This window comes from Amaranthus tricolor, chromosome 12 (assembly GCF_026212465.1).
Source record: "Amaranthus tricolor cultivar Red isolate AtriRed21 chromosome 12, ASM2621246v1, whole genome shotgun sequence".
Taxonomy (NCBI): Eukaryota; Viridiplantae; Streptophyta; class Magnoliopsida; order Caryophyllales; family Amaranthaceae; genus Amaranthus; species Amaranthus tricolor.
In genome coordinates, this window is record NC_080058.1 from 19,661,630 (window position 1) to 19,675,189 (window position 13,560).

Sequence of the window (13,560 nt, forward strand, 5' to 3'; positions counted from 1 at the left end):
ATGAGTTATTACAAAAATGTTTTATTCATCTAGTGTGTCACCCTTAGGAGCCCCTAAATTATTGGTAAAAAAAGAAGGATGGTACAATGAGGATATACAGTTATTATAGGGGGATTAGCAAGGTCATCATTAAGAACTATTACCCTTCGCCCATGATAATAGCTCAAGTGTTTTCTAAGATTTATTTGAGGTCTAAGTATCATCAATTGAGGTATGCCGAGGAGGATATTCCTAAGGTAGCATTTCAGACTACATATGGACATTACAAGATTTATGGATTTGACGTGGAGATACATTCGCCCTTATTTGGATAAGAGTGTGGTTGTTTTTATTAATGAAAATTTGGTGTTTCTGAGAAATAAAGAAGAACAAAATGAACACTCGAGGACTATTCATAAACTTTTTTGGAAAGAAATTGTTTGGGTATCAGTATATGCGCTTTTGACTTGAGTAAATAGATTTTTTAGGGTCATACTGTGTCTAATGATGGAATTTCTGTGCATCTGAAGAAGATCAAGGCGGTAATCAATTAACTGATTCGGAGCAATATAACTAATTTCTGTAGCTTTTTAGAATTAGTTGGTTATTACAGAAAATATGTTAAGATCTTATCTAAAGTTACTCATCCTATGTTTGAGTTGTTGAAGAAAAGGAGTCGATTTTCATTGGAGTTAGAGACACACGATTGCTTTTGCGGAGTTAAAGAAGAAACTTACTAATTTAACACTTCTCTTTTAACAATGCTTGATTGTCGCGAACCATTTGAGGTCTATTGTAATTTTCCATTTGAAGATTTGGGTTGTGTATTTATTCAAGAAGGAAAGGTCATAGCTTATGCATCGAGGCAGTTGAGGCCACTTGAGGCGAATTGCCCCGTGCACAACATTGAACTTGCCATAGTGATCTTCGCTTTGAAGTTGTGGAGGTATTATTTATATAGTTTAACTTGTAAAATATACATAGATTACCAGAATTTGAGTTTTTTTTACCAGAAAATATTTAAAATGCACCAAAGGCAATGGCTTGAGGTTGTTAAGGATTATGATCTTGAAATTGTATACCACCCTACAAAGGGAACAAGCTGGACTATGTTTTAAGGAGACCGAGAGTGTTTGTAAATGCCTTTATATCTGTAATCCCATTGGATTTTTACAGAGAAATACAGAGCTTAGGATTAGAGATTTGTAGCCGACATGAGGTTAGACGATATTTGGGAGCAATGACCGTACAAACAAACTTTGTTCGATCTTATCATTATGGCGCAACTTGAGGATCTAGAGATTATTGAGTTGACCCATAGAATTGAACGAAATAAGACTTATGCTTTTGAGTTAAGAGAAAGAGGAAAGTTGAGTTTGAAAGTCATTGGACCTGTTAAGATTCTAAGGAGGGTCGAAAAAGTTGATTATTAGTTGGCATTACCTTAGCAAAAAATCATAATGTGTTCTAGGTATCCTAGTAGAGGAGGTATATTCATGATTCATCGCATGTTCTAGGCTTCTAGCCCATGAACCCCTTCAGATTGATGAGTCTTTAGTATACAAATAGAGACCTATCAGGATTTTGGATACTCGAGTTAAGGAGTTGAGAAACTCAAGGATTATGTTACTCAAAGTTTTTTTGTTGAAGCATGAACTAGAGGAAGCTACTTGGAAGAATGAGGTAGGCATGAGAGAGTGATGCCCTAACTATTTTAATAAAAATCTAGTTTCGGGATGAAACTAATATCTTAAAGGGGGAAGTATTGTAACAGACTCTAATCCTAATCTTAATATTCCATTTATTTTTCATAACTTTCGGATCAATTCCAAAGTTTTATTTTATAAAACTCCAAACCAATTCAATTCTCGACTCATTCTTGAATTTCTAGATAAATTTGAAATTTAAACTTTAAACACATACTATTTTTAAAATAATATTTTTAATAGCACAAAAGTTTTAATTATTATTTTTATACTACAAAAATTTAAAAATCATTTAATTAACTAACGACATACTAAACTTTACATTTCATAAAAATGATTATTTTCTTAATTAATTTCGTTAGCGATTATTTTAATGACTTAAACACTTTTACTTAAACTATTTTAAACTAGTGTTTTTTTATTAGTAACTTTAATTAAGTTTCTTAGCTAGTTAAATACCAAAACTAATTTTTAATCACCTAAACCTATTTGGTCAAAACCTACCATAATATTTTAAGCTAGTATACTTACATAAGTAAAATAAGTTTGAAAAGAAATCAACCCTCCCCATTATCAGCATGTTGGATGGATATCGACTTAGATATGGAGTATGATTTTTTTTTATTGTTTTTATCCCAATTAGCACGTGGTCCCCCAAGTTATACTATTTAATGCAATAATGTTGTTTTATACATTTTTATTTAGAATAATGCGAATGAAAATATCGAATGTAAAAACTTTAGTTGTACAGGGTGAACGATGCGAAGATCGGAAGTGTATAGTTAGTATTCGGTAGCATGATTACAGTGAGACATGGACAAATATTCAAGTTGTTATATGTGCCAGACACTTGTCTTGTTATGGATGATATTCGTTTGCTTAATAGATCTACGTTGCAGAATTATGTTTTTTTGCCTTTGCTGGTCAATCTGAGATATTTGTAATCTTTCAACACAAACTTTCCATTACAAGACACATGTAGTCATCAATTTAATTAGCCTAGTAGATAGCAAAAAAGAAAATGGCAGCAAGTTGACTTGTGCATTGGGGCGGATAAGGGTTGGGTCTGACTTAAATGAACGAGTCGGGTTAGACCGAGTCTTGCAAAATAAAATGCGAGCTTATTATGGGATAAACATTATTCATCCTTAGTTGATGAAAAGTTCTTTTGCAATTGGACTGCCATGTCGTATGCCACTTCATCAACTACTTTTATTTTCTTTCTCATTTTTCCATTTCTTTACGTTCTCTCTCAATTTCTTCCTTTCTCATTTTCTTTCTCATTTTCTGCATTTCTTTAGTCAATGGGCTGACAACTGTCCACTATCACCCATGATAATCAACCTCCTCTCAGATATAACTTCCTTTCCACCACTATAAATAGAGACCACCATGAGAAAGGAAAGAAGGATCATCTGAGAATAACCCTCTTAATATCCTTACTCACACTCCATTTCATTAGCCTACCCATATGCAAGTAATCTCAACCCCAACATCTCTGTTCTTGCATTCAATCTATAATCATTTATTCAATAATGTCAGATCTCCGTTCTAACTTGAGCATCGGAGGGGTTTTCCGGAAGATCACCCCCCGGAAAGGCTAACGTGTTGTGTTGCAGAAATTCAAATCGCTTCCTTCCACAAATCGCCGTTCCTGATAACGCTTCCACTTACGGTATTTCAAGTGTTTTCCACTTCCTCGTTTCATTACCGAAACAGTTTGGCGCCGTCTGTGGGGATTTGAATAAAAAGCCATGGCTCCCAAGAAAAATCCAACACAAAACCGCAACCGTGCACAGCACAGATACAGACACTTCAGCAGGTCACGCTAATAATCAAGCCGTGACTCGTCGTGATCTGGACATGCTAGCACGAAACCTCACTGCCGCCTTTTCCGAACAACTCCGCGCTGTTATGAATAACAATAACCTTCCTCTACAGCAAGTATGGGAAGAGATGGCGGACCAGATAAAAAATCTGCGGGAACGAATCGAACCCCATCATGAGACACCGAAATCCCAAAAATCTCAAGATGGGAACTCGAGGATGTCACATTCCAGTAGACGCAATAAGAAAAGGCGGGAGAGATTAAGGACCCATACAAGTCTCAACAGGAGTGATCCACGAGATGACGAATCTAAGACCCCCTCTCGAGACGCCCATACCTACCTAGAAAGCAAGAAGCAAAGGGCGTCCGAAAGCGTTCAATCGCTGGTGGATAAGAGGAGGGAAGAAAGGAAGAAAACACAACTCGCGGGATCTAGCCGTCCCATCAGCCCCATCACCATGCCGCGGAATGAGGTTGGCAAGAGTAGCCTCCTCGAAGATCTTATGCCTATAATCTCTCCGCTGGCTCTGGAGATACTAAATACTCCCAACCCCGGGAAAATAAAGATCCCAAATATGGCGGCCTTCGATGGCACGTCCTGTCCCGAGGAACACTTGATGGCCTATAATAATTTGATGCTGCTATACACCACCGACCCAGCATTGTGGTGCAAGTTCTTCCCAACTACTCTCACGGGAGTAGCCTTAACGTGGTATACCTCCCTTCCAGGGGGAAGTATCCACAATTTTCCCAAACTAGAAGGCAAATTCCTGGGTCACTTTATAGCATCCAGAAGGCAGGAGAAATCAAACTTCCACTTGCTTAGCATAACGCAATTGGAAGGGGAATCTATATCATCGTATTAAACGAAGTTCCACGAGGCGGTGCTGGAAGTAACTGATTTAGAAGAATCGGTTGCCTTAAATGCCTTGATCAACGGAATGAAGGCTCAAAGGCTCAAGTTCTAGTTGGTCGAAAGTCAAGTGAAGACATATGCACAGGCCATGAAGCAGTGTCAAAGCTACATCACGGCCTCCGAGATATGTCAGGCACATGACCCCAAAAAACAAAAATCAGAAAAGAAAGACACCATATCCTCCCATCAATCCTAAAGGAACAGAGAGGAACTTATATCAAGGAGGGATAGAAACTACATGCTGCGTCGTCCGGAACCCCCCTCAGAAATGGGACCTCTACGATCCAGACATGTATATGTCGCTGAAGGGGAGTCCAGGACGCGGAATTTTCTAGATGGAGGTAACGATCCAATGTTCAACCGGAACAGGAAGGACATATTCTTCGCCGTCCGGGATGAGTTGCCAACTCCGCCTCCTACTACCACCCCCTCCGATCGACGCAACTACAATCTGTGGTGTGATTACCACAAAGAACAAGGCCACACTTTTGCCCAATGCCGCGAACTCAAACGTATCCTACATCAATTGGCCGATGAGGGTAAGCTGTCGAGGTTCATCAACCGGAGGGATTTTGATGCAAGAAGAGACGCGGAAAGGAGGCCGTGGAATCAAAGACGTAGATCTCCTAAGAGGGATGAGGCCAGGCGCGAAAGTTCCAACACACAAGGAACTATCAATATGATTTTTTGAGGTCACACTGAAGAATACCCTACCATCCGCGCCGCAAGAGATAGCATCCACACTCTGCTAAAAGGACCTGCAAAAGCCACATCAAGTGGACCGACCATGAGGTTCGATGCCACCACCTCCCAAACGCTGCAACAACCACATACCGACCCTCTGGTGGTTACCCTCAAAATTGGGCAAATGAATGTCAAGAGGGTACTGGTAGATACCGGAAGCACGGCTGAACTTATAACGATGAATGTCACACTGAAAAAGATGAAGTTCGAAGAAAAGCACCTACAACCCCTCGATAAACCTTTGATCGGGTTTGGGGGAAATCAAGTCATCCCACTAGGCACCATCATCCTCCCCGTACGAGTAGGGGAAAAGGACGGGAGCAGAACAATGCCCATACGATTCACGGTCGTGGATCTCACATTCCCCTATAACGCCATCATGGGCTGCCACTCATCAACAAGATCAAGGCCGCAATCTTTCCTCATCAACTCTTGCTACAATTTGAGCGAGACGACGGACAAGTTGGGATTCTCAAAGGAGATCAGATGATGGCACGTCAATGCCTCATCAACACCCTGAAGTGAGGAACTTCCGTCGTTCCCTCCAAAAGAGAAAGGGAAGAGAGGTCTCCAACCGTCATGAGCGTGTATCTAGAAAACTCCAACACGCAGGAAAGGCCTCAGCCAATAGAACGATACGAGGAGGTACAAATGTTCGAAAGAAAACACATCAAATAGGGAAAGGTCTTCCTAATGCAGTCAAGCAGGATATCATGCACACCATCGCCGAGTTCCGCGACGTCTTCGCTTTTTCTATAGAAGAAATGCCTGGCATCCCTGCAAGTGTCATGTGCCACAAACTTGACATAAAACCATGCTACAAACCCGTGAAGCAAAAGCTGCGACATCAAGGGAAAGAGCGAATAGAGGCCGCCAAAGAAGAGGTGGAGAAATTGCTGAAAGCCCGATTCATCAGAGAATGCAAATACTCCGATTGGCTCTCCAACGTTGTTCTCGATAAGAAGTCGAATGGGAAGTGGAGGATGTGCGTTGATTTTACAGATTTGAACAAGGCGTGCCCGAAAGACGATTATCCTCTCCCCAAGATAGATCGATTGGTGAATTCAACGGCAAACCACGCCCTATTAAGCTTCATGGATGCTAACGCTGGCTACCATCAAATCCCATTAGCCACAGAAGACCAGCCACATACGTCATTCATTACAAATGCTGGAGTATACTGCTATAAAGTCATGCCCTTTGGGCTAAAGAATGCCGGAGCAACTTATCAGAGAACGGTCAATAAGGTCTTCCAATCTAAAATAGGCCGAAACTTGGAGGTATACGTGGACGACATGATTACAAAAAGCAAGCAAGCGTTTGAACATGTCGCGGACCTCCGCGAAACATTCACAACCCTCCGGAGACACCAAATGCGACTTAATCCAGACACATGCGTGTTTGAGGTCACTGGAGGAAAGTGTCTCGGCTTTCTGGTAGATGAGCGAGGTATTGAAGCAAACCCCGACAATTTTCGGGCTATTCAAGACATGAAGTCCCCTACATCCGTGAAAGAAGTCCAAAAACTAACGGGATGTATAGCTGCCTTAGTGAGATTTCTATCCAAGTCTGCGGACAAATGTTCACACTCTTCAAAACAATCAAACGAAACAAGTTCGAATGGACAAGAGAAGCTGAAGAATCCTTCCGCCAGTTAAAAGAGCACCTGTCCTCTTTGTCGAAACTAGTTTCACCCATCAACGGGGAAAAGCTAGTCCTATACGTCTCTATCTCCGAATACTCGTTGTCGGGAGTACTAGTCGCGGAAAGAGAAAAGAAGCAACTCCCAATATACTATGTGAGCCATGCATTCCGAGGCTCAGAGAGAAACTATAGCAAAGTGGAGAAGGTCTTTTTTGCAGTCGTGATGGCGAGCAGGAAATTGAAATCGTACTTCCAATCCCACCAATTCATCGTCCGGACCAGCCAACCTTTGAAAAAGATTCTGAAGGGAAAAAACAAATCGAGCTGCATCACTAATTGGGCTAATCAACTTGAAGACCTCGGCATTGAATATGAGCCACAGACAGCAATCAAAGCCCAAGCCATTGCTGACTTCATTGCCGAGAGCACTATCCCTCAGCATCCTGAACCCAATCAAGAATGGAGGTTGTATGTAGATGGGTCCTCAACGCAATCAGCAAGCGGAGCCGGGCTCCTAATTGTATCTTCCGCCGGGGTCCGTATGGAAACAGCGACCAGATTTGAGTTCGCGGCCTCCAATAATGAAGCAGAGTACGAGGCATTACTCATGGGGCTCAAAATCTGCTATGAAGCAGGGGCTAAAGTACTATCCACTTTCTTTGACTCCCAACTAATAGTCGAACAAGTGAACGGGGAATTCGAGGCCAAGGATGATAGCATGAAGATGTACTTGCAGCAAGTAAGAGAATTTGTCAAGAAATTCCACAAATTCACATTGGTCCACATCCCAAGATCCCAAAATGCACAAGCCGATTCCCTTGCAAAACTCGCCAGTTCAGCCGAAACATCCACGGCTCGCAATATTACTTAGGAAGTCCTTCCTAACCCCAGCATCAACTTCATGCTTAACACCATTGATAGATCAGAAATGTGGATGGAGCCATACATCAAATATTTGCAAAATCAGACGCTCCCCCAAGACGAGAATCAGGCAAAAGCGCTCCAAAAGAAGGCCAGATGGTTCGAGCTCCACGAAGGCACGCTCTATAAAAAAGCATTTTCCCATCCCCTTTTAAAGTGTGTTTCTCCTGAAGAAGGAAACTACATCCTTCGCGAAATACACGAAGGCGGATGTGGAATACATCAAGAAGTACGAACTGCTATTGGCAAAGTCCTCAGAAGCGGATATTATTGGCCCTCGCTCAAGGGTGACGCGGAAGCACTGATCAAACGATGTCCCGAATGTCAGTACCATTCAAAGATAGAAAGGAAGCCCTCTAACTACTTATCCGCCATGCAAGCCGTCCTGCCTTTTGACAAGTGGGGTATAGATCTCCTTGGCCTCTTTCCACCGGCGAAGGGACAACGCAAATTCATTATTGTGGCTATTGATTATTTCACCAAGTATGTGGAAGCAGAGGCCTTTAGCTCAATCACAGAGAAGCAAGTCTATCAATTCATATGGCGAAATATCATCACAAGATACAGTATCCCTCGTGTGATCATCACCGACAATGGGAGACAATTTGTCAGTAGGAACACAATAGAGTACTGCGACAGGTTCAACATTCAAATCCGATTCAATTCAGTATCTCGACCACAAACCAATGGCCAAGTCGAATCAGCAAACAACGAAATTTTGAATGGCATCAAAAAGAAAATAGAGGGGGTCAAAGGTACATGGGATGAAGAGCTACCCGGCATCCTATGGGCATGTCGAACAACCGTCAAAGAGGCAACAGAACATACCCCATTTTCCTTGGTATATGGGTCCGAAGCCGTGCTTCCAGTAGAGATAGGTATACCCTCCACAAGGGTCACCTACTACTCACACAGCGAGAATGAGCAAGAGAAAAGGGCCAACTTAGATCTGCTTCCAGAAACACGAGGGAATGCATTGTTAAGGGCCATGGCCAAAAAAAAGACGATGATTCGCAGCTTCAACCGACACGTCAAAACTAAACACATTCAAGTTGGCGACTATGTCCTCCGCAAAGTTGAGGCCACGGGAAAAATCGTAGATAAAGGAAAACTAGGAGCCAACTGGGATGGCCCATTCAAAATTATCCGCGTCATCAAACCAGGGACATTCGAATTAGAAGACATGAAAGGGAAGAAACTACCCCGCCCATGGAATGGAGACCACTTGAAGAAATACTTCATTTAAGAAGATTCGCAAGAGGCCAATCAATAATCATTAGTTTCATTCCGCGGCATAGTCGCGTTGTCATTTGCATTTTCTCAGTGTTATCATTTTCAATATATCAGAAGTTTCATTTTCAGATTATCCAGCTCCAACATTCACAAGTATTCGGATATATTCTACTTCCTCTATCATTATTGCAAATCTCATTAAAATCAGTAATTTCCAAAAATCATCAAAAAATCGGCAATGTTTTTATAAGTCGGACCCCTTGAGAAGGGTCCCATAATCAAATTTACTTAAGTCATCATGAATCAGTGACATCGACAAGTCGGACCCCTAGATAGGGGTCCCAAGATCTAAATTCATCCAAGTTAAAATCAATATTAATTCAACAGATATTAGCCACATCCACAAGTCGGACCCTTGAGAGGGGTCCAATGATCAAAATCATTCTAAGTACCTTTTTGCCTCATCATTCCAAATTTTTTGGTCGAAAGAAATCGCGGCCTGTCAGTTAGAATCGGAAAAGCTTCAAACATTCATAGCAAAAATCTTGAAACTAGAGAGAATCATTGATCAAAAATATGTACAAAAAGTATCAAAATAATTCGGCTCAAAAATATAATTCAATTCAAATTACAAGTTTGATTGATAAATGCCACAAATACAAACTTTTAGAAATAAATTAAACATCGTCAAGGAAGGCGTCCACATCCCCTTCTGGCTCTTGAGGTGGCAGCTGTGGAGACCCGGCCATCGCCTCGCCAAGACTCGGAGTGAAGCTTATGAACTCTTCAATGTTAAATGGCTCCACCTCGATCTCAGACAGATCCTTAGATAAGCCCTGGAGGCTCTTCCCTTCATTAGTAAGTAGATTTGACAAATCCAAGCACAAACTCTCCAGTTTAGAGAGCGCCAAGTCTTCTGGGACATCCGAGGCCGAAGGAGGAGATAGGGCTAGCTTCTCCAAGTCGAGGCACAAAGCCTCCTTTTCAGCTCTATCATCAACTTTTTCTAACCAGACCCTCTCCTCCACCACATCCCAATTGGGGTCGACCAGCACCGCGGACTCCCGCTCTAAAACCGGAGCTAGGTTGGTCAAAGCTTCGTCCCCTTTTGATTAGTCGTTCGCTGGAGAGAATCAAAGTCGATGCCTAACTCCGCGGCAGCCAGACGGTACTTCGTCACTAATCATAGAACTGGCACCCACCATCTCCGCCGTCAGATCCCCCAAGAAACTTGACGCTTCAGGCTCATCTGAGGTCAACCAATCCCTTGCTATCCGTGATTTCCTCTCCGAGCGAAGCTTATATATTCTTGCCACGGATAGCAAGGTTTGGAATTTAACCAGATCGTCCGACACCTGATGCAAGAGTGACTGATTTTGTCGAACCAGGCTCATTGTTCTGTTCTGACTAAGCGTTCCTTTAGTTCGACGCACTTAGCCAGTTTTTCTTTTAAGCACGGCAGCTCCTCAAAATCCTCCCTCAGCCTCTTAAGCTCCTCCTCCTGTTCATTATAGTGAGAGGTTAGGGCCGCCAAGGTCTCCCTGTTTGCGGCACTCTGACGGCTGAGATTCAACTCGAATGATAACCTCAAGAATGTCTGCCCAAAAAGAGATCAATTCAGAAAATTATCCAGTCTTCCCATTCAACAGAGCAACAAAATATAATGTCATACCTCAGCCACAGAAGCCTGGAGTTGGCGAACCCTGTCGATAGGGGCCAGGGACTCCAGATGATCAACGTCCTTCCTGCTGATCAGTTGGGATGTCGCCCTATTAAAGCGGGTGATCATACCCTTATGACCCAGTTCGTTGAAGAAGGTATCGTGTTGGAAGGGTAAGACTTCCCTGCGACGATACACTTCCTCAATCCGCAGTTCTGGGGCCGTTGGTGACTCCCCCACCTTCTCCTTGCCCTTGCGGGAGATGGGCACCGCACCCGGGGGAATTGACGTCTCCCCTTCCGCCGACCTCGCCTGTAAAGGTATGGCAGTTTGTATGGTGTCTAGGGAGGCCCTTTTTGTTGCGCTCTCCCCGTGGGAAGAAGAGTATCTCTTTCTCTTCCTCCCCTTCCCACTCTTCTTCATTTCCTTCATCTTAGGAGGGATCACCCTCTTAGATTCATCAGAAATATGAGTTCTCTTCCTCTCCTCGAGGAGCCGGAGGGCCTCCCCTTCACAAGGCACCTCATCCAGCCCTTTCTCCACCGTTGCCCAGTCCTACAAGAGAAAAAGTCAGAATAATCCTCCGGCTCGCTAAAACAAATGACTTTATACCTTCGGAGGGAGAGGCAAAGGTTTCTCCGCGGCTCTTTGGATAGCCCTCTAGGCGAATCGCATCACGCTAAATTTCTTCATCAGGTCCGGATTTTTAGCCTTCAAGTTCTCCTTCGCGACCCCTGGAAATACAAGAGTTAGAAGTAAATAGTCACGTAATAAAAAAGAAGAAAGCCGACGACTCTTACTCCGATCAATAGCCAAGCTGATGCCGAATGCTGAGAGGAGGTTCTCATTCTCCAACTCAGAACGACTCGGTATCCAGTTGAGCTGGACGTTCATGGGTTTCCTCCCCAATTGGACGTCCATCTTCGCATACTCTATGATCACTGCGTCAGTAAAGGAACATTGCGAGATCCCTTTATTACAACCCGAAAGATTGGGTTTGATGTCAAAAGAAGTCTTCACATTCCACCCCTCAGAACTGTACAAATAGGCAAACTTCGTCCTATACCCTTTCTGGTTATCAAGGAGGTCGTGGACTATCTTCAGCCCACGACGATGTGTAAAGGTTATCCACCCACAGCCATGCAATTGGGAGTTACATAACCGGGCTCTAAATATATATCTAAAAGCTGTATGTGTTGGTGGCACGGCCAAAACTTTACATAAAATCAAAAACGACACTATACAACCCCATGCATTGGGGTATAACTCGGGGACTGAGATATTCAAAAAATCTAATATTTCCCTAAAAAAGGGGTGAAGAGGAAACCTAAGTCCTAGTTCAAAAGAAGGAAAATATACTGCTATACAATGTGGTGGGGGAAACCTAACGGTGTCATAATTCCCCGGAGTAATAATGTTGATATCATCCTTCAAACCCCATTTTAGAGAGATGGCATCCCGTTGTTTGTCCAAATCTCTCTTGGTTTGTAAATCTATGAAGTAATTGAGGGGCCCGCCGTTGGGGATGTAAAATGGAGGAGGAACCGGCGATGCACTTTCCCTTCCTGAGGACTCGGAGGTTCCTTCGATCTTTTCCATATCTACATACAACAACCCTTCCAGGTCAGGATCTATTCGCGGCAAGTAATTGGGGAAGAAAGCAATGCTCACTTCCCAAGGAGCAGTTTTCATTATCTCCGGTGTGTTTATGGGGGATACAGATGACTCATCCCCGGCCTTTATTGATTCGCAATGAGGGGTGATTCTCATCGAACTACTATCGTCTGAATCATTTATTAGCAACCCCTCTTTATTAAAACGTCTACATACTACCAAAGGAATTTCCGTAGGGTTAGTAGAGTTAATGTCCAAGTTAGCTATTGTCTCATGAGTAGCCGCGACATCCATATTAACGATAGTCATAAAGTAGCAGGCGAAACTTGTAAAGAATAATGGCTAATTTCATAAAACTAATTCAAAGCTTTAAACATTCAAGAACACGAAAAACAATTTGAAGAACATTTTAAAGAATAATTTGAAGAAATTCAAGAATTTGAGGAAAGATTTGAATACCTTGAAGAAATTTGAAGATTTGTCAGAATTTTGATGAAGTTCTGTCAGAACCCTTGAAGATCTTCGAGAATTTTGTCAGAAGTTTGAAGGATGGTAGAAGATTGTCAGAGCGTTTCTCTCTACTTTCTCTTTCTAGAAACTTGAAGAAATGAGGGAGTTAATGAAGGTTAGGTGAGAGGGAATAGTTCCAACAACCCTACTTATTGCAGCAATAAATGCTCAACCTCAAACCTAAACACCCCTTAAGCGAGAAGTGGAATCCCAAACTAAAACCGGGAAGTCGACAAGTCAAACCCCCAATGAGAGGGGAAACGTCGAAGATTTTTCTAAGTATTCTTATCTATGTCCGTGAAGTCGCCTAGTCGGACCCTCCATGAGGGGGAAATATAGAAAATTTATCAAAGTATCAGCTATTGACTGTGTCCGGGGAGTCGATAAGTCAGACACCCAAGGTGGGAGAAAATGTTGACAATTTCTCTAAGTTATCAAATTTTCTCCTGAAGCCGTGGGGTCGATAAGTCGGACCCTGAACTACACCCTCAAGAAAAACGGAAATATTCCAAGTATGAACAATTACACATTCTGCCCTCCGACTTATAGATGCGGCGGATATTCTGCCGCGTCATCCCCTCACCGTTTCGAACTATCGTACGATCAAAGTATGAAACATTCTATGTAGGAAATATTCTAAGTATGGAAGATGTCCGTATGGTCGATAAATCGGACTCCCAGGTGCCCCCAATTATTGTGAAAAAATTCTAAGTATGGGAGAATTCTCGTATTTTCCGTATGATCAAAGGCACGGACCTCTGTGCTCATTCCGCGTCATGAAAGAATAAGGGGTTTAAGATAATAA

General features: G+C 42.6%; 1 protein-coding gene across 1 annotated transcript; it reads left to right on the top strand.

Annotated features, from left to right (window-relative positions):
* Nucleotides 1-4,697: 4,697 nt before the first annotated feature.
* Nucleotides 4,698-5,663, top strand: LOC130828673 (uncharacterized). The gene is made up of 2 exons (XM_057694636.1): nt 4,698-5,046; nt 5,134-5,663. Exons 1-2 carry the CDS (start codon nt 4,698-4,700, stop codon nt 5,661-5,663), a joined length of 879 nt encoding a protein of 292 aa, XP_057550619.1.
* The last annotated feature ends 7,897 nt before the right edge of the window (nt 5,664-13,560 follow it).

Excerpts from the sequence above, each read along its gene's own strand:
- LOC130828673 (XM_057694636.1), top strand. The coding sequence starts at position 4,698 with ATGGGACCTCTACGATCCAGACATGTATATGTCGCTGAAGGGGAGTCC. Across the intron at positions 5,047-5,133 it reads GAGGCCGTGGAATCAAAGAC|AATACCCTACCATCCGCGCC; the intron begins GTAGATCTCCTA and ends GTCACACTGAAG.